The sequence below is a fragment of the Ammospiza caudacuta genome, chromosome 23, assembly GCF_027887145.1.
Source record: "Ammospiza caudacuta isolate bAmmCau1 chromosome 23, bAmmCau1.pri, whole genome shotgun sequence".
Lineage (NCBI taxonomy): Eukaryota > Metazoa > Chordata > Aves > Passeriformes > Passerellidae > Ammospiza > Ammospiza caudacuta.
In genome coordinates this window covers 2223288-2242408 of record NC_080615.1, presented here as the reverse complement: position 1 = coordinate 2242408, position 19121 = coordinate 2223288, and the positions used below count along the sequence as shown (strand labels likewise).

General features: G+C 50.1%; 1 protein-coding gene across 2 annotated transcripts in view; it reads left to right on the top strand.

Annotated features, from left to right (window-relative positions):
• FLI1 (Fli-1 proto-oncogene, ETS transcription factor) overlaps positions 1-17325 on the top strand; it is a 92574-nt gene extending 75249 nt beyond the window's left edge. For both annotated transcript variants that reach the window (XM_058819023.1, XM_058819024.1), the window contains 3 exons: positions 11631-11693; positions 13773-13820; positions 14802-17325. In XM_058819023.1, the coding sequence (XP_058675006.1) occupies positions 11631-11693; positions 13773-13820; positions 14802-15331 (641 nt within the window). In that variant the 3' untranslated portion in view covers positions 15332-17325. The remainder of the gene's footprint in view (positions 1-11630; positions 11694-13772; positions 13821-14801) is intronic.
• Positions 17326-19121: the final 1796 nt, after the last annotated feature.

The window sequence follows — 19121 nt, the reverse complement described above, 5'->3', positions numbered from 1 at the left end:
TGGGGGCAGCCCTGAGTCTCCTTTTCTCCAGGCTGAGCACCCCCAGCTCCAGCACTGCTGGTCCCAGGGAAGTGATGTTTGTGCAGGGAGGTGGCAGAGGGGCTGAGGGGAGGCTCAGCATCACAGGTGACAATTAACCACAGAGGTTCCTGGGGCTCTTTGTCTCCAGGTCATTCAGGATCTTGGTGCAAAAGGTGCATTCACACAGGTTTGTGCTCTGCACAGCCCAAGGTAACAGAATCCCAGAATCCCAGAATCATTTAAATTGGAAAAACCCTCCCAGACCATCAAATCCAACCTGTGAACAATCCCCACCTTGTCCCCAGCCCAGGGCACTGAGTGCCACCTCCAGGTGTTCCTTGGGCACCTCCAGGGATGGGGACTCCAAACCTTGCTGGGCAGCCCCTCCCAGTTTAACAACCCTTTCCATGAGGAAATTCCAGCCTGAGCCTCCCCTGGCACAGCCTGAGAACATTTCTTCCTGTCCTGTAGCTGTTCCTGGGAGAATCCCCAACCCCCCCTGGCTCCTGGCAGGGAGTTGCAGAGAGGGATTTGATCCTTCTTGAGCCTTCCAGATTTGGCTGAGAACAGTGACAAGCCAACCCAAAGTCTCAGCAATCCAACTGAAACTCCAGCAGAGCACAGGGAAAAGGGATGTGGTACCTTTCAAAGAGGAAAGAAATCTCTGTGTGAATACATGAACAGGGATGGAGGGGGGAAATTTAAGGGTTTGTTCTGTGGCTATCCCATATTTATGATCATAGAAGCTGTTGAGTGAACAATGAGGATGTTTGGGTAAAAGGTGTGTGTTTGTGTGTTTGATGGGGCTGTTGGCAAATTTAAGAGGATAAATAAATTAGTGAACTCTGAAATCTAGTGTGATTTCCTAGGGCTTTGTACCAATGTTCGTTGTGAGGCCCTAAGAAAGAGTTTCCTGGTGTTGGAGCATCAATTAAAATCTCTCTCATTCCAATTCCCTGGTACCTCACAAAATATGGGTCTGTGCAGCTGCTTTTCTCCCCATCAGGGCTGCAGCCTCTGTTCCCTTTAAACTGGCAGGAACTCCTCAAAACTCTTCCCTCCCACTTGTCAAACTGAGTGACAATTTGGGATAACAGGTTCAGATTTGGGGGGACTGGGGAGAGAGGGGCAGAGAATGCAGGGAATGAGTTTGCATAAGCACAGTTCCCACAGGAACACCTCTCAAATTCCTGCATAAACCCCTTCTCCTGAAAAGGCCATTTTTCAGATCTAAAAGGTTGTAGTGAAAAATATTGACCACGTCCAATAAACTCTCCTCTGAGTGTGTCAGTGCAGTTCCTTTCCAAAGGTTTTAAACTCCCCAGTTCAGCTGTGGCAGAGGAAAAGCAGCGGCAGCTTTGTGCTCTCCTAATTGTCTGTACTTGCTAAAACATTTCTCTATGATATTTGTGTGCCTGGTGATGAAATATCCCATTTTTAGCTCGGCAGCAGAAAAAGGGGAGGCTTTTTTAGCTCTCCTTTCATTTTGGCTGTGTGGCCAGGCAGGGATTTATGAGTTCAGGGGAGACAGTAGCCAGCGCGCTTGGATTTTGCTTTTTATACTTTCTTTTTTTTAAATTGTTTTCCTTTGAAATTCCAGAGTTAGTGTTTTGTCTGCTTTCTCCCTGACCCTCTTCGGAGGCAGGCGTGTGTTTTTTCACCAGAAAAACTGGAAACAAAGAATCGTTGTCTTTAAGCTGTAGCAGGCAGGAAACCCAACTCACAAGGGATCACCCCGAGCCAGCGCTGTCCCAGAGTAGACTCCAGTTCTCTGAATTCAACCTGACAGCTTGTCTGGAGCACTTTCTAAGTAACCATTATCCTTCCTTTCCCCCAGCAAAAGAGCCATTATTATTTTGCCTGGAGTGCAGTGCAAGGAGTGATTTTGTGCTGGAGGGGTCACACGTTTGCTGCGGTGCCAGGCTCTCCCTCCCGAAGCCTTGGAAGTGCTTGGGCTGTTTCCTAAAACAAGAGTTAATTTGTTTCCTGATGATGACTTAAAAGCTGTAAAACTGCCACGACTGTGCATGTGTGTCTTCCCTTTTCTCTCATGTGTGCGTGGCCTTTTTCTCCATGGATGTGAGGGTTGGGGTTTTTTACTTCTGCATTTGTGTGTTTTTCAACAAGAGCAACCTGCAGCCTGTCAGTGGTTTGGTTTTACACCCTGTGCTGGGGGTAACATCCCCACAGTGCTGTGGGCACATTCCTGGCTGTGTTTGGGTGGTTCTGTAGGTGTGCAGGGGATGTGCAGCTGTGCCTTGGCTGTGCCTGCAGCCCTGCCTGGCTCAGGAACATCTCTGCTGCCTGGAGAGCATCTGCTTTTCCAGGCTGGCTCTGGGAAGGCTTCTCAGGACACATTCTTCAGCCTCTGTGCACTGTGCATTGGGATTTCTGCTGCTGATATTAAAAAAGCAACAACAAGGAAAAAAAAATCTTCCCATTACTTCCTCCTTTTCTCCATGCTGTGTGTCTGTGAGGCCAGCAGGGCTGAGGCAGACGTGGCTCAGGAAGTGCCAGCGCTGTGGCCGGGGATGTTCTGCAGCCCCAGCACCTCTGGGGGCTGTCAGCTCTGCCTGGGGCAGCAGGGACAGACCCTGGGGCTGAGTGGGGAGCAGAGCTGGGCTCTGTGCCCTGTGGGGGCTCCTTCCCTGCAGCCCTGCTCAGGGACAGGGACAGGGCTCAAACAGAGCACCTGTCCTGAGCGCACCCTGCCTCAGGGAATCCCCTCTGCAAATCCCAGTCCCAGGATGGGCTGGCTGGGAAGGACCTTAAAGCCCATCCAGTGCCAGCTCTTCCACCATCCCACCCCTTCCAGTGTCCCAGATTGCTCCAAGCCCTATCCAGCCTGGCTTTAGAGGACAGCAATCCTGAGTCCCAGCTCTATTCCTGCACCATCCAGATCCCGTCTGCCTCTGGAAATGAGTGGCCTTCAGCCACAGGGCTTTAGTCCATCACTGATTTAGAGCAGTTCAATCAGAAAGGTTTGATCCCTCTGATCTGTATTTCTGTAAAGGCAGCAATTCATAACCAGGCTCTCAGCTACTTTCAGGCACTCCTCAAGCTAAATCTGTCCTTCACATCCATCTCTGCAGCAGATTTCTCACCTACATTGAGCAATCAGTCCCTTTCGCTTGGTTGAGTTGACTTCAGGTCAAAATCCAGTGTTGTTCCTGGATTTGGGATCTGTGAAACAGGTTAAGAGCAATGCAGAGATCAGAGAACCCCATAATCATTCAGGCTGAAAGGCCTCTGAGATCATCCAACAGTGCACCCAGATGGATGCTAAAGATGGCTTGGTAATATTTTTCAATTTCAGTATTTTTCAATTGTGAAATAATCAAATTGCCTGATCATGTAAAATAGAAGTAATTTTGAAATCATTCTGCACTCAATGAGTTGCTTCCTCTTAGTGAAGAGATTTAGAATTACTGATTTCCTCCTCTGACCTGGGAGTGGTGGTTCCTCAGCTCAAGGAACAGCACATTGTGTCTTGAAGGGGAAAAGAAAGAGCTTGCTTGGGAAGTCTCATGAAACCATGGGAACAGGCACAGTAACACTGGCCAGGAGTGACAAAGACGTGGCACATGTTAATTAATTGTTTCAATTAGCAGAGATATTAAGTTGACAGCAGTTCCTTGCAGGACAAGTGATGCTGTGAGGTTTTGAGGCTCAGTGTGACACACATGTCCCTGCAGCTGGGTAAATGTGATGGCAGAGCCTCTGGAAAAGGCCACAGGAGTCCTCAGACCTGCCCTGCTCCAGTCCCTGTGCCACCATCCCTGCCCACACCCAGAGAGGGTGAGAGCCTAGAGCCTGCCCAGCTTTGTGCTGAGGGGAGATGGAGGTGCTCTGCTGACCTGGGAGGTTTGCACCGGGTGAGAGGCACTCAGAAATGTCCTGGGGCAGTCAGAAATGTCCTGGGTCTGTGGGGCATTCAGAAATGTCCTGGGGCACTCAGAAATGTCCTGGGGCAGTCAGAAATGTCCTGGGTTTGTGGGGCATTCAGAAATGTCCTGGGGCAGTCAGAAATGTCCTGGGGCACTCAGAAATGTCCTGGGTCTGTGGGGCATTCAGAAATGTCCTGGGGCAGTCAGAAATGTCCTGGGTTTGTGGGGCATTCAGAAATGTCCTGGGGCAGTCAGAAATGTCCTGGGTCTGTGGGGCATTCAGAAATGTCCTGGGGATGTGTGAGGGGCACTCAGAAATGTCCTGGGTCTGTGGGGCAGTCAGAAATGTCCTGGGGCAGTCAGAAATGTCCTGGGGCACTCAGAAATGTCCTGGCAGTGCATGTAAGGCATTCAGAAATGTCCTGGGGCACTCAGAAATGTCCTGGGTCTGTGGGGCATTCAGAAATGTCCTGGGGATGTGTGAGGGGCACTCAGAAATGTCCTGGGTCTGTGGGACACTCAGAAATGTCCTGGGGGTGCATGTCAGGCAGTCAAATGTCCTCTGTGTGTGTGGGGCAGTCAGAAATGTCCTGGGGCAGTCAGAAATGTCCTGTGGGTGTGTGGAGCACTCAGAATGTGTCCCAGGAGCCAGGGAGGGCCTGTCTGGCCCCACAGTTCGATGTTTCTGCCACTATGTGCAGCAGTGCCCTGGGTGTTTGGAGGAGCAGCTGGGGGTGGCTTTGGCCCCTGGGCCCTGCAGGAGCTGCAGCCTGGGTTTGTGCTCTCCACCCAGAGCTCCTCACTGGGGTCCCCAGGAGGCTCAGGGGCAGCTGAGGGCTGGGCACACGCCTGGGCAGGCCTGGCATGGGCTGGGCTGGCAGCAGGAGAGGGGCTGGGTTTGTTCCCATGCTGGCACCTTTCCAAGGCACTGGGGGTGCCACCAGCCCCAGCCTCAGCTGGCAGAAGAGGCCCTGGGGCTCTGTGCCCTCCTCTCCCTCTCGCCATAAAGGGGCTGCCACAAAATGGACCCTAAGGGACCACTTGGGTTAATGACAGGTCTGCACCCCCAGGATACCTGGCTCTGCTTTCCCCATTTAGGGAAGCTAATTTAAATTCCAGCCACCAGGCCAGGGACCTTTCTTCCTCCTGAAGCAGGAGGACCTTGCAAAACCCAGCCTGTGTTGTGCATGGAGAGTCCATGGCCCAAACCTGGCATGCAGGAGGAACTGTTCTGGGGTGGCCTGACTCACCTGGACTGGAGCATGGGTGTTTCCAGGCAGGACTTAGGGATTTGGACTTAGGGATTTCAGTGAAGCAGATCAGGAGAAGGGGAAATAGAAGGCTGCAAATCTGAATCTCCAGGTACCTGAGCCTCCTTTTCCTCTCTCCCTATTTAGTGGTTGCCACAAAATAGACCCCAAGTGACCACTTGGCCACATCACAAGTCTGGATCCCCCAGGACACCTGGGTCTGCCTTGCCCCTGTCTCCCTTCCTGGCTCTGTCTCCATGGCTTAGGAGAAGCCACTTCCCATCCTCCAGCTGCTGAATTTCCTTGGAGTGCCAGCTCCAGGGATTCCTGGGCTCTCCATGCCTTCCCAGGCTTGCCTGTAGTGCCAGCGTGGGTGGCATTCCAAATAAGATTCCCCCTATAGTGCCATAAATGACCCAGCCCCACTGTGTCCATCCTAGAAAAAGAAAGGCCTGAGGAACGTGGCTGTTCCAGGCCCCAGGCTCGCTGTTCTCCTGGAAAGCCTCATCAGGCTGGTGGCACAGAGTGCTGCCTGACTCAGGCTGACTGAGACAGCTCCTCAGAGGAGTAGGATGAAGGGGCTGTCAGCACTTCCCAGCAGCTCAGGAAGCTCAGGCACTGTGAGCCCATTGTTCACTGAACCCCCGCTCCCCTCCCCTCTGTCCCAAACTCTCAGATTTATAAAACACCAGGGCTGGGGTTTTTGGGGGATTTTTTGAAGTTTATCAGCGAGGGGTTGCTCCCTAATACATCATATCTCAAACACAACCTCCCTGAAGCCTTGCTCTCTGGGCTGCACTCAGGCTGACAAGGATTTGGGATGGTGCTGTGGGAATCCACCTGGGGGTTTTCAGGCTGGTTTCCTGGGAAGGGAGTCTGTGTGTCTGTCCATCTGCCCCCAGCTATATCTATCAGTCTGTTCAGACTAAATATGCCCCAGAGGTGCTGGGAGGGGACCCAGCTCCAGGGGAGGCAGGGGCTGTCTGCAGAGCTGAGCACAGAGTGCCAGGGAGCAGCCGGGGCAGATTTGGGGTGAGAGAGTGGAGAGCAGGGCTAAAAGGGCCCAGAGAGCAGGGCTGCAGCCTGCCCCCCACAGCCTGGCTCCTGGGGAAGGCAGGGCATCTGGAAAAGGCAGCTAAAGCCTGCAGAAAGTGCATTTATGCCTGGGAATAAATAAAATGATATTTAACCTTCTTGCCAGGCGCGCTGTGAGTGCGAATGTTTGCAAAGCTGTGAGATCCTCGCTTGAAAGGTGCTGTGAAAGTGCAAAGCATTATTAATATCCTTTACCTTCCTCCTAATAGACTGAGCATTCATGCTGGGGAATTTCTGGACATAAACCAGACAGCTGCAGAATGACAGTTCTTGAAAGCATCTATGATTTATTTTCTGCTCTTTAATTCCATTTTGTATTGAACACACATTTGTCATAGGGCTCTTGTTCCATGGGGCCTTTTAAGTCTAAACCAGACTCAGGGACCTGATCCTTTCTGGGATAAATTTGCCCCACTTCACTGGAGCCATTTGCTGATTTACACCAGGAGAGAACCCCAGTCCAAGTCTTTTAATTGAATTTCCATCCCATGGCAAGTTTTGGTGTAAAATCCAAATGGTTTAAATGACAGATAAGATCATTCCTGTCACTGGCTGGCTGCAGTTCTGTAAGATCTCTTTGAGCCACTGGGTGTCAGGTCCTGGGAATGATCCTGTTTTTGCAGGAACCTGCAAAAGTCTGGAGGGGTTCCCTGGCTCTGCCTTTTCCATTTTGCTTTAAACACATTCAGCTTTCGAGCCTGGGCCTGGAAGCCAGGAGGGCTGGTGTGGTTCTTTCACGTTGCTGAGATTTTTGTGAAATAAAAATAGCTTCCTGCATTTAGAGTTTTCTTTTTTTCCTTTTTTTTTTCTTTTTGAGAGGAGAGAAAGAGTTGGAAACTTACAGTAGCTGAGTGCACACAGTGTTTCAATAGCAGGGTTAATTTTCATATTTAACCCTTCTTATTATGGCCAAGTCACACTCAGGGTTGAATCTCATCCTACCACACAAGGCTGCCCCTTTACATCTCCACACTTTGCTCCATAATCCATATTTAGAGAGGAAAAACAGAGGTAGAGAGACTCAGTCAGCCTGAATTAAACCTGAGGAGAAGGAGGAAAATGAGGAAGACAATCTCTCCAAATCATGGCCTATTTATTTACCCAAAACATGCTGATGACTCTGGATCAAGGAACCCCTTGTAGCAGTTGATTCCCTGGAGTCAATGATCTGGCCCCAAAAAAAATCAGAGAAAACTGAAAATTTTCAGTGAGTTCCACTACTTTTTGGGAAGGAAATGTTTCCCTATTTTGAAAAGGATTTTTCTTTTGGAAAAAGAATTGCTGACTTCCTTTAACAGATCATCATATGGCATTTCCATTAATGTTACATTACAGAACTGTTTATGGATTGAACAAACCAAAATGTCCATTAACATCTCAGTTGCTGGACATTGCTGAGGGTTTTGCTTTTCTCAGTGCAGAACTTGGGTTTTCCAAAGCGTTTCCCCAAACATGACTGTGATGGCTGCGCTGTGATACCTCAGAGGGATGTCCCAGGGGAGTCAGAGCTGGCTGCAGGGAGGAGATGGGAAAGGCAGGGCCTGCCCCAGAGCCCTCCCTGCTCTCCTGCCCTTGGGAGAGCTCTGTCCCACTGGGATCCACTGGGATTGCAGGCAGGAAACCCCCCTGCAAACAGCCCTGGTGTGGAGCAGGGACAGCTGCTGGGGCTGGGGAAAGGCCCCAACAGCGCCAGGGCAGGGACAGCAGGGACTGCCCTGATGCTGCTTGTGGGGCCATGGGAATGGGGACAGTGATCTGGGATGGGACTGGGATCTGGGATGGGGACAGGGATCTGGAATGACCATAGGGATCTGGAATGGGACAGAGATCTGGGATGGGGACAGGGATCTGGAATGGGGCAGGGATCTGGAATGGGCCAGGGATCTGGAATGGGCCAGGGATCTGGGATGGGGACAGGGATCTGGAATGACCATAGGGATCTGGAATGGGGACAGGGATCTGGGATGGGACAGGGATCTGGAATGGGGACAGGGATCTGGGATGAGGACAGGGATCTGGAATGGGGACAGGGATCTGGGATGGGATAGGGATCTGGAATGGGGCAGGGATCTGGGATGGGACTGGGATCTGGGATGGGGACAGGGATCTGGAATGACCATAGGGATCTGGAATGGGGACAGGGATCTGGGATGGGACAGGGATCTGGGATGGGGACAGGGATCTGGGATGGGGACAGGGATCTGGGATGGGACAGGGATCTGGAATGGGGACAGGGATCTGGAATGGGACAGAGATCTGGGATGGGGACAGGGATCTGGAATGACCATAGGGATCTGGAATGGGACAGAGATCTGGGATGGGGACAGGGATCTGGAATGGGGCAGGGATCTGGAATGGGCCAGGGATCTGGGATGGGGACAGGGATCTGGAATGACCATAGGGATCTGGAATGGGGACAGGGATCTGGGATGGGACAGGGATCTGGAATGGGGACAGGGATCTGGGATGACCATAGGGATCTGGAATGGGGACAGGGATCTGGGATGGGACAGGGATCTGGAATAGGGACAGGGATCTGGGATGAGGACAGGGATCTGGAATGGGGACAGGGATCTGGGATGGGATAGGGATCTGGAATGGGGCAGGGATCTGGGATGGGACTGGGATCTGGGATGGGGACAGGGATCTGGAATGACCATAGGGATCTGGAATGGGGACAGGGATCTGGGATGGGACAGGGATCTGGAATGGGGACAGGGATCTGGAATGGGACAGAGATCTGGGATGGGGACAGGGATCTGGAATGGGGCAGGGATCTGGGATGGGGACAGGGATCTGGAATGACCATAGGGATCTGGAATGGGGACAGGGATCTGGGATGGGGACAGGGATCTGGAATGACCATAGGGATCTGGAATGGGGACAGGGATCTGGGATGGGATAGGGATCTGGAATGGGGCAGGGATCTGGGATAGGACTGGGATCTGGGATGGGGACAGGGATCTGGAATGGGAACAAGGATCTGGAATGGGGCAGAGATCCCTAATGGGACAGGGATCCATAACGGGGACTGAGATCCTGAATGCGGACAGGGATCTGGAAGGGGGCAGGGATCCTGAATGGGGCAGGACTTCCTAATAGGGACTGGGATCCTGAATGGGGACAGGGATCCCTAATGGGGACAGGGATCCCTAATGGGGACAGGGATCCCTAATGGAGACAGGGTCCCTTTTTGGGACAGGTCTCCCTGCTGGAACAGTGTAGATGAAGCTGTCACCTCCCTCTTCCCGAGCTGTCCCATCCCACTCTTTGTCCCAGCTGAAACCACAGTGGTTTGTTTTCCAGCCTGATCTATTTGCAGTGGGGTTTGTGGTTTCTGCAAAAAAGGGAAAAAAACAAACAAGTAAAATAAAAATAAAAACAGGCAGATTACACGAGCTCTGTTTTCCCCCATTCCTCTCTCTTCCCTCCTCCTCTGGCTCCCCCCCTCCCCTCTCCCAGCCCTCTGTGTTTTCCTTCCCATGCCAATGACTGCAAGGCTGTCATTTCAAAGCCTCAGCGGCTTTCCCAGCGCTGGAGGAATGTGCCAGTGCCTGGGATGGATCCTCAGGGAGCTGCACAGCCCCACAGGCAGGAGGTGCTGGGCAGAGGGGCACTTGGGATGTCCCTGCAGGATGCTTTCCCCCTTTTGCATCTCCCTGAAACAAACTCCTTATTGCCACCTCAAATCCTCAGCCTCCCCGGGTTTAAAGTCTGAATTTAATTTCTGTGAAATAGGAACAGGGTTCATCTCCTCCTCCTGTGCCTGTGGTCTTGGGATGAGAGAAAGGGGTCTCCTATGGGCTGGGATGGGTCACACTGAATTCCACTCAGTGCAGGGACAGCACTTCATGCTCAGAATGTGGCAGGCTTGGGAATTGCCCACAGAGCCCCACTGCTGCATTTACAGCCCCATTTACCCTTCTGTGAGGGGCTGGGGGAGCACTGGAGATGTGGGAGAGGAAAAGAACACAGCCCCACAGAAACCAAGCTGGGACATGAAGCAAAGCCAGACTCTTACAAGTTTTTTCCTAGGAAAAGTTCTTTTCAAGCCCTGTGTGCCTGTTGTCTTTTGTTGTCAGATCCCTCCTATGCTGCAGTCAGGAGAGCAGGATGGGCAGTAATGGGAATTCTGGCCTCTCCAAAAGTAAATTGTCCCAGTGGGGATCACAAACTGTGCAATGGAAGGCTAAAATGAGACTTGGGCACAGCTGGCCTGTGTCAGAGGGGCAGAAGATTTGGGGACAGATAAGAGGTAGAACTGGGGACAGATAAGAGGTAGAACTGGGGACAGATAAGAAGTAGAATGATGTTATGGACAGAGTAAAACTGTAGGGTTTGGTTAAGGGGCCAGGAGCAAATCCTCTGCACAGACTCTGTTAATCATGGGCCTGTGAGGGTTTTGGGGACAGATCTGCACATTCTGAGAGCTTCTGGCAGCTTTGCAGAAAGGCAAAGTCCAGCAGGCAGGTGGGGCCCCTGTGCTCCAGCCCTGCTCACACCCAGCTCTTGTTCTTTCTGGGCTTAGGGTGCCTTGGATTCCAATAGGGAGGTGTAGTATTTTGGTTTGATTTGATTTGAATTTTGATTTTTTCTTTCTGGACATCCCAGACCAATTCTCTGTCCCTAAATCCATGTTGGCTCTGAGCCACTGTCCCTGTCCCCTGTGCCACTGCTGGGGCTTCTCCCTGGGCAGGGTGGGCACTTCTGACCCCCAGCAAGGTTCTCCTGCTCTAAATCCATGTGGCAGCACCTGGCAGAGTCCCCTCCCTTTCTCTGCAGCCTCCTGAGCTGTGCTCACCCCAAATGTGAGAATTATTCTTCGAGTCACAATTTTCTGTTGTGAGAAATGATACACAATATTCTGTTGTGAGAGCAATCTTCCTCTTGAAGGGATTTGTACAAATCACCATGATATTATCAACTAAATGTTTGATAAACCCCCAATATTTTTTTTTTGGCCTAAAAAAGAATTTGCATTTGCAAAAAATGTGAGAAAAGCTCCCGTATGGAAGGAGGTTGGCATTTGTACATTTAATAATCCAATTTTTTGTTCACAGCATAGATGCAAACTAGATTGGAAGTTCAGTTGCAGTAAAAGACAGAAAATTAATGAAGTATCTACATATTTTCCTGATCTCACTGACTATTTGGCAAATTATAAATATCTATGTAATGCTTTCCTTCTTGGTGCATTTTCATTTTATGCTGAAATTTTAAATTTCTAGGGACATCTCTTTATTTTATAGTGCAATCCCCAAAATATAAGCTCTTGGTCTGAGCAAACCTTTCCCTTGCAGTTGCTGTGATTCCTGTGGGATGTGGTTTGTACTTTGTTCCTGTGCTCTGTCCCTCTAAACCCCTTCTCTCTTTCCAGGCCCTCCTGTTGCAGGGACACAAAATGTGAATAAGACAACAGAGCAGCAGCGGCCCCAGCCAGGTGAGAGGGGGGTCTGGGACCTTGGGCTGGGGGAGCAGGGACAGGCAGGGACAGGCAGGGGCTGGGCTGTGCCAGCAGCTGTCCCCAAGGGGCTCTCTTGGGGAAGATGAAACAGGAAAGCCTTATCAATATGATTGCCTGGCAAAAGATGTTGAGAATATGGAAACTATAAGTGAGATTGAAATGAAAGCAAGCTTTGAGATCTCTCAGTTACTGAACAACTGGAAAACAATGGTGTGGCTGGCTGAAGGTGATCCCCTTTTGATGGAACAACACCCTCTGCTTGCAGACAGGCCCAAGGGTCAGAGCAGACCCTGCCAGCTTGGCAGAAGGGACCCAAAGAGGAGTTTTTAGGGTTTAAAATGTAACACAGGATGGTAATGTAATGATTCTTATAGGCTGTATGTAAATGCTATAGGATTTGTATCTTGTACTAGATTGGTTAGTGAGAATTAGAATATTCAGCAGAGAAGAAGATTTATTGTACTGTAACGGGAATCTCATCCTCTTTTACCCTTCCTCCCTCTCTCTTTACCACGCTCTTGCCTTTTCTCTCTTTATCTCTCTCTCCCTCTCTCAGTCCTGCTCTGAGCTGTGGCTGCAGCTCCCAGCAGGGCCCTGCACCCAGGCCCTCTGCAATAAACCCCAGGTTCCAAGTCCTGGCTCCAGAGATCTCTCGTCTCCATCCATCTGTCTGTCCGTCAGTCCCACCCTTGTCACTCCTGCAGGGCTCTGTGCCCACTCTGCCCCTGCCCACCCTTGGCCAGGATCTGCAGGGTCCCCTTGGAGCATCCCAGTCTGTCCCACCCCAGTCTGTCCATCCCACCCTGTCCATCCCAGTCTGTCCCATCCCAGCCTGTCCATCCCACCCTGTCCCACCCCACCCTGTCCATGCCACCCTGTCCCACCCCACCCTGTCCCATCCCAGCCTGTCCATCCCAGCCTGTCCATCCCACCCTGTCCATCCCACTCTGTCCCATCCCACCCTGTCCATCCCACTCTGTCCCATCCCACCCTGTCCCACCCCACCCTGTCCATCCCACCCTGTCCATCCCACCCTGTCCCATCCCACCCTGTCCATCCCACCCTGTCCCATCCCACCCTGTCCATCCCACCCTGTCCATCCCACCCTGTCCATCCCACCCTGTCCCATCCCAGCCTGTCCCACCCCAGCCTGTCCCACCCCAGCCTGTCCCATCCCAGCAGGGTTTCCCTGTCCAGATCAGCCCCAGGCAGAGCAGGGGGTGTTCTCTGTCCCTTCCCACCCTCCCTGCCCAGCACAGCTGCTCCCCATCCCCTTCCTCTGCTCCAGGCTTGGCTCTCTTGGAACCTGTTCAATCCACCAGCAAACTGCAGATTCAAATCACCACAAGCAGAGAGAGGCAGAGCACAAGTGTAGAGATTAGGGCTGAGGAGGCCCCACAGAAAGGGAAGGAATTCATTCCTAATAAATGCTTTGTGGGGTTTTCAAGAACCACTCAGCTTTGGTGGAGCCAGCCACAAACTCCTGTTACTCTCATCTCTCTAATGCTGTGTTTGCTTCACAAAGAGAGACTTGGGTGAACATTTCCTGCCCTCCCAGGGCTGCAAGCTCAGCTGCTCACCAGTGAATCTGAAAATCTCATCTGCTCTCCTTTTTATTGAGCTCTTTTTTGTTAGGAGGAATACCTTTGCTTCTGCTTTGTGGCTGTTCTCCTGTCACACAGGTTTTTTCCACGTTTGGTGTGCTCTGGTTGCTGCACAGTGCAGGGTATGGCCAAGGAGATCCCAGACTGCAAAAGCAGGCAGGTCTGAGAGCAATGCCAGGAACTGTGGCTGTGCTGTTTTGGATGCCAGAAATAATGGTGGCAGTGCCAGGAACTGTGGCTGTGCCATTTTGGATGCCAGACATACCTGGCGCTTGTTTGCTAAGAAAGAAAGAAGGAGCACCTGCAGGCCCTGGGAGAAGGGACAGAAGGAGTAAAGAAAGAAAAAGAAAATTTGGTTTCTAGAATAATCATAATGACCTGGAGTTTCTGTTTGATGAAACATCCTTTAAATTTTCTTGGGTGATTTTTTGTTCTTTATTTTATTTTTTAGATCCCTACCAAATCCTGGGGCCCACCAGCAGCCGTCTTGCCAATCCAGGTGAGTTCATTTTACATTTCAGACCCCCCTTACCAAAGAGGAATTTTCCTTTGGAGCTGCTGCTCCAGCCTGCACTGGGGGAGCAGCTGCTGCCCCTGCACCCCTGGGGGGACCTGAGAGCCACTGAACACAGCAGCTGTGACCTCACAAGGGCTTTTGCCAAAATCCTTACAGAAAAGTGAGGAAAATGGTGCAACAACATCTCTGTTGGAACAAAATCCCCACCCTGGATGTGCTGACCCAAACCCAGCAATTCCTAAGAGTTTTATAGGGGGTTTAAGTGCTGGTCTCTCAAATTTGCAGTACAGATTAATTTTTCACTGCCTGCTGTGGGTTACAAGAAGAAAGGCAGAAAACATCTCTGAAAGTGACAGTGTAACTGTCCCTAGCACATCATCTGCAGTAAACAATCCCTGATTTTAGGGAGTAAGTAATTTGTCTGGAGCAAATCCTGCTCAAACCAACCAAACTTGTACACATAGGATGCCTGTAAGGAAACATCCCCCTAAGGCTCTTAACTTACCCTTAACTACTTGTACGACTACACTGAGTAAAACCAGGAGTCATCTGGGGAACAAATCATCCCATGTAACCCAGATCACCCCCTGGAAAGAGCTGGAGGTATCCAAAACAATCTCCACGGCAAACAGGGAGCAGTGCAGGGGTGAAGTACGCTGTGCTAGGCAGTCAGTGAAAACTCTGCAGAGCAGTGTCCTCACAGCAAGCCCTGTTTATGAATAGCCCGAGGATTTTAAGGCCAAAGGCAACCATTATGAAATGTAGTGTGACCTCAGGCCCGGCCCAGAACAAAGGGCTGAGTAACTTGTTTGCTGGGAACAGTTTATCCCCTGCTAGGGCCGCCTTTCCAAGGCCCGGAGGAGCAGTTCCCAGTCAGATCGAGATAGCCCTTCTGTTTCCTGCCTTTGTGTGAGCCCGAGCAGGAAGGCCCGAGTCATTTCCTTTGCCCCGCTGTGTCTGCAGGCAGCGGGCAGATCCAGCTGTGGCAGTTCCTGCTGGAGCTGCTGTCGGACAGCTCCAACGCCAGCTGCATCACCTGGGAGGGCACCAACGGCGAGTTCAAGATGACGGACCCCGACGAGGTGGCGCGGCGCTGGGGCGAGAGGAAGAGCAAGCCCAACATGAATTACGACAAGCTGAGCCGGGCGCTGCGCTACTACTACGACAAGAACATTATGACCAAGGTGCACGGCAAGCGCTACGCCTACAAATTTGACTTTCACGGCATCGCCCAGGCCCTGCAGCCCCACCCCACCGAGTCCTCCATGTACAAGTACCCCTCGGATCTGTCCTACATGCCGTCCTACCATGCCCACCAGCAGAAGGTGAACTTTGTGCCCCCACACCCCTCCTCCATGCCTGTCACATCATCCAGTTTCTTCGGAGCGGCCTCCCCCTATTGGACCTCCCCTGCAGGAAGCATTTACCCCAACCCCAACGTGCCCCGCCACCCCAACGCCCACGTCACACCGCACTTGGGCAGCTATTACTAAATGCTTTGATCTGCCAGTGGCCTTGAGCAGTCTGTTTGGACTTTTTCTTTACTCCTGGGATTTGTATGGTTTTTGGGGGGACCCTTAATGGATGATTGTGGCCTTTCTGGGGAAGAATTAAAACTGGATATTTGTTATTCCTGGACCAAACCTTTTACTTTTGTAACTTTGCCTCTTGTGTCTTGAACTGAGAGATGGAAGCTCCTGTGGGCCAGTACTCTGCATTTTCCTTGGGGTTTAAGGCTTGTGTCCTCTGTAGGAAGTGACAGTGAAGATGGTTCACCATTCCCTGGAATGATTATTAGCTTTTGGATGAGAGCAATTTTTAAGGATTCGAAGGCTTTTGACAAGGCATAGATCCAGAAATGTGTCATAGGAAAAGATGACCACAATGGGGTTTTTCTCACTGGCCATTTGACCATTCAGTGGAGGACATTGGGCTGCAGGGGACCACAACTGGAATCTTAGCTCTAAGGCAGAGGAGGAATTCATCCAACTGGAAATTAAATATATATATATATATATTCATATATATATATGTACATGTATATTTTAAGAAGTAAAGGGCATTGAAGGAACTTTTCTAGAGTACAACTTCACTTGACTGTGTGTGAACTCAGCAAGCAGCAGAAACCTGAACAAAGCATAAGGCAAAGTCAAGCACAGGCATTCCTGGGAACAGAAGGGAAGTGAATGAATGACAGCAGGTCCCTGGCTCCGCCCGAGCCGCGGGCTCTGGAAGCACCGATTCGCGAACGCTGTGCGTTTGTCAGACCGTCCAACCAAGGGTCAACAAACCAGAAGGCAAATTACTGTATAAATTATGCAGAGTTATTTTTCCCTATATCTCACAGTTTTAAAAGAAAGAGTAAATAAAACGAGTTGACCTCGGTCACAAATGCAGGTTTGTTTTTTACTATCAGCTCAGTTGTTTTTTGTTTATTTTTTTAATGTAATTTGTACATCTTTTCAATCTGTACATTTGGGCTGTAGCTTTGTACTTTTTGCTAAAAAAGAAATAAAAAATAAGACACGAGTAATGTATCTGTTGGAGGTAGGCTTAGTCCTGCAATTGGATCCATGACTGACTCCCAAAGTGGCCAGAAACCCTCCAGATTGCCCTGGGTTTGTCTAGAGGAGAGGATTTTCTGTATTAGTCTGTTGTAGCTGTCTGAAAATTAACTCCACTTACTCCCATGTTTGCTTTGAGGCTGATTAAAAACAGGTCCAACATCTCAAGGCAACCATTGAAATATTCTGTGATCGCTTTTCACCCAAATCCTGAACTTTGGGAAGATCTTAACCACTTCATAGATAAAACAACCAAATATTCCTCTTTTAGATGGCTTCTTCTGGGGCTTCTGTGGAAATCTGACTCCTTCCAGACCTCTGAGCCATCCCCAGCTTTGCAGATGTGAATGTGACGCTGCAGAAGCAGCGGTTTGGTGCCATAAACAGAGGGTAAACCACAAGCGTTTGGGGTTTGGAACAGATGTCTGGGGGGTGAGATTTCCATGTACAACCCATTAGCTGACTTGTATTAAGTGGCAGCCAATTAACAGGATCACAACTATCTAGTCTAGACCAACCCCTGGGACTCTGTGGGGGCGGGATTTGGTCCATGTGCATCCCATTGCAGGAGGGGAGTCTGAAACCAGAGCATTGGAGTCTGCTCAGAACGTTAAACACAAGCACTGATGCCATTATTTAACAACGAGAAGATCAAGCTAATTGTTAGGTCTTAGTGCTTTTGGGGTGTTTTTAAGCAACATTTCTGCAATAATCGCAAAATTTAAATATGAAGGAACTACCCATGGAAATGGGGCTTTTGCTACTATATATATGCAATATACTTTTTGGATATTAAAATATATATAATTTTGCAAGCTATCTTGGTGGGTTGTTTTTTTTAAATGTATTAATGTTACAATGAAACAGCTGTATGAAGAAGATGATGTAAAAAAAAAAAAGACAAAATAAATGGTGGTTTTCTTCTCTAAGGCATCAAATTGTTCCACTCTCTCCCTCCCCTCTCACACTTGCATGCACTTGAAATTAAATTTAGCTAAAAAGGGAAAGAAAGCAGCTCCACAGTAGTGGCAACCCATCCTGATCCCTGTAGCATTGACCACTCATTCCAGAAAATTGTTGCCAGAGATGGGCAGACTGGATTTTGTTGTTGAAGGATTAAAACCCAGGCTCTGGCTTTTGTCCATGGAGAGACAGAGAAGGTGGGAGGGCAGCCAGAGCTCAGGAGCTGAGGTGTCAAGGTGGCTCTTGGGGTGCCCCAGGCCCCCCAGGAATGTCAGTGTGTGCCCAGCCTGCTCCTGTTTCCCACCTATCCCCAAACCCCAGGCAGAGCCAGTGCTCCACAGCATTCCTGAGGTGGAGGCTGCAAAAACAAGCTCTGCCAAGGAATCTTCTGATTGTGGATAAAGGTCAGGCCGAGGCACTTCCTGCACTTTTGCACGGTGGTCCTGAGAGATATCTGGAGCTCCTGCAGACCTGATAAAGCCTGGGAAGGCAGGGCTGCACAAGCACAGCACTTCCTTCCTGCACACAACCTTTTGTTGCTGAGGCCGGACAAAGCTTGATTGGCTCGGGAAAAGGGCCACTTCCAGCAGCCCAGAGCTGCTCCCTCTCTGGATTCCAGCAGAGTTGCTCAATTTAGTCACAAGAGTGAGTGGTTTGCTGCTTATCTCCGTTGTTTTCCACTGCAGCACCAGCGAGATTAATTCTGGCTGTGCAGCATCAGTGGAAATATCAAGTATTTTATTTGAATACCATGTCCTGCCCGCCTGCCAGTAATAGGAAAATCAGAAGATGAGATTGCACAAAAGCATCTAAAGGCAGAATCTGGAGGTTATCAGAGTGCAAAGATGTCCCTCATAGCAAAATTTGGCCAGCATGAACCTTGAGGGGGAAAAGAAAGAAATTTGAAAATAACTAACAATTTAAGAAGCATCTGATTCTGGGCTGCCCAGTGTGTTAAAGGAGCCCTCCTGAGATGGGAGGTGATCAGCAGCATCCCAGCTTGGGTCTTCTCTGCCTCCTTTCACTAGGAGGATTAATGAAATGCCCTTCCCTTCGGGCATTGCTGGCATTAATCCTTTCTAAATATTGGTATTCACTAATATTTCTCTTTAGATATTTTTTTCTAGTATTTGCTAATATTTAGCTCTAGACAGATTTTTGCTTCCTACTCTGGGCATTCCCAAAGAATCCAGAGATCTTAGAGCAAGCAGATCTCCCCACAGCCTCACACTGCTGGGACACTTCCCAGGCACCTTTTAGAGCATTTTCACAGGACCTCAATAATTTACATTCCTCAGCCAGAGAAAGAGGAATAAGACAGAGATTGGTAATTTGTACCCCTTGAAATCAGCCTGGCTTTGCCACGTTGGAAGCTGCAGGGATGGGAAAGGGGGATCTGCCCTCCCAGATCACACTGGGACAAGGCAAACAAGGAATTTGACAGCCCTAAAGCTACTCTCTGCTTTTGCCAGGAGGACAAGGCAGATTGAATTCAAGTATTTAAGGTTTAAATCAGAAAGTTTACCAGGCAGATGGTTGGGATCACTTGGCTGTGAGCTGGGAGTCAGAGGGGCAGCAGAAAACCTTCCCTGGGTTGGTGTTCAGGACTCAGAGCTTCCCAGGAAACCCAGCTCCCATTGCACTCAGGGTGAATTCTGCTGCTGATTTCCAGGGATCTGGTATTTCCCCAGGATTTCTGTTCCACCAGCCTCAAACTCTGAATGGGATCTAATCAGACATGCCAAACTGGAATTAA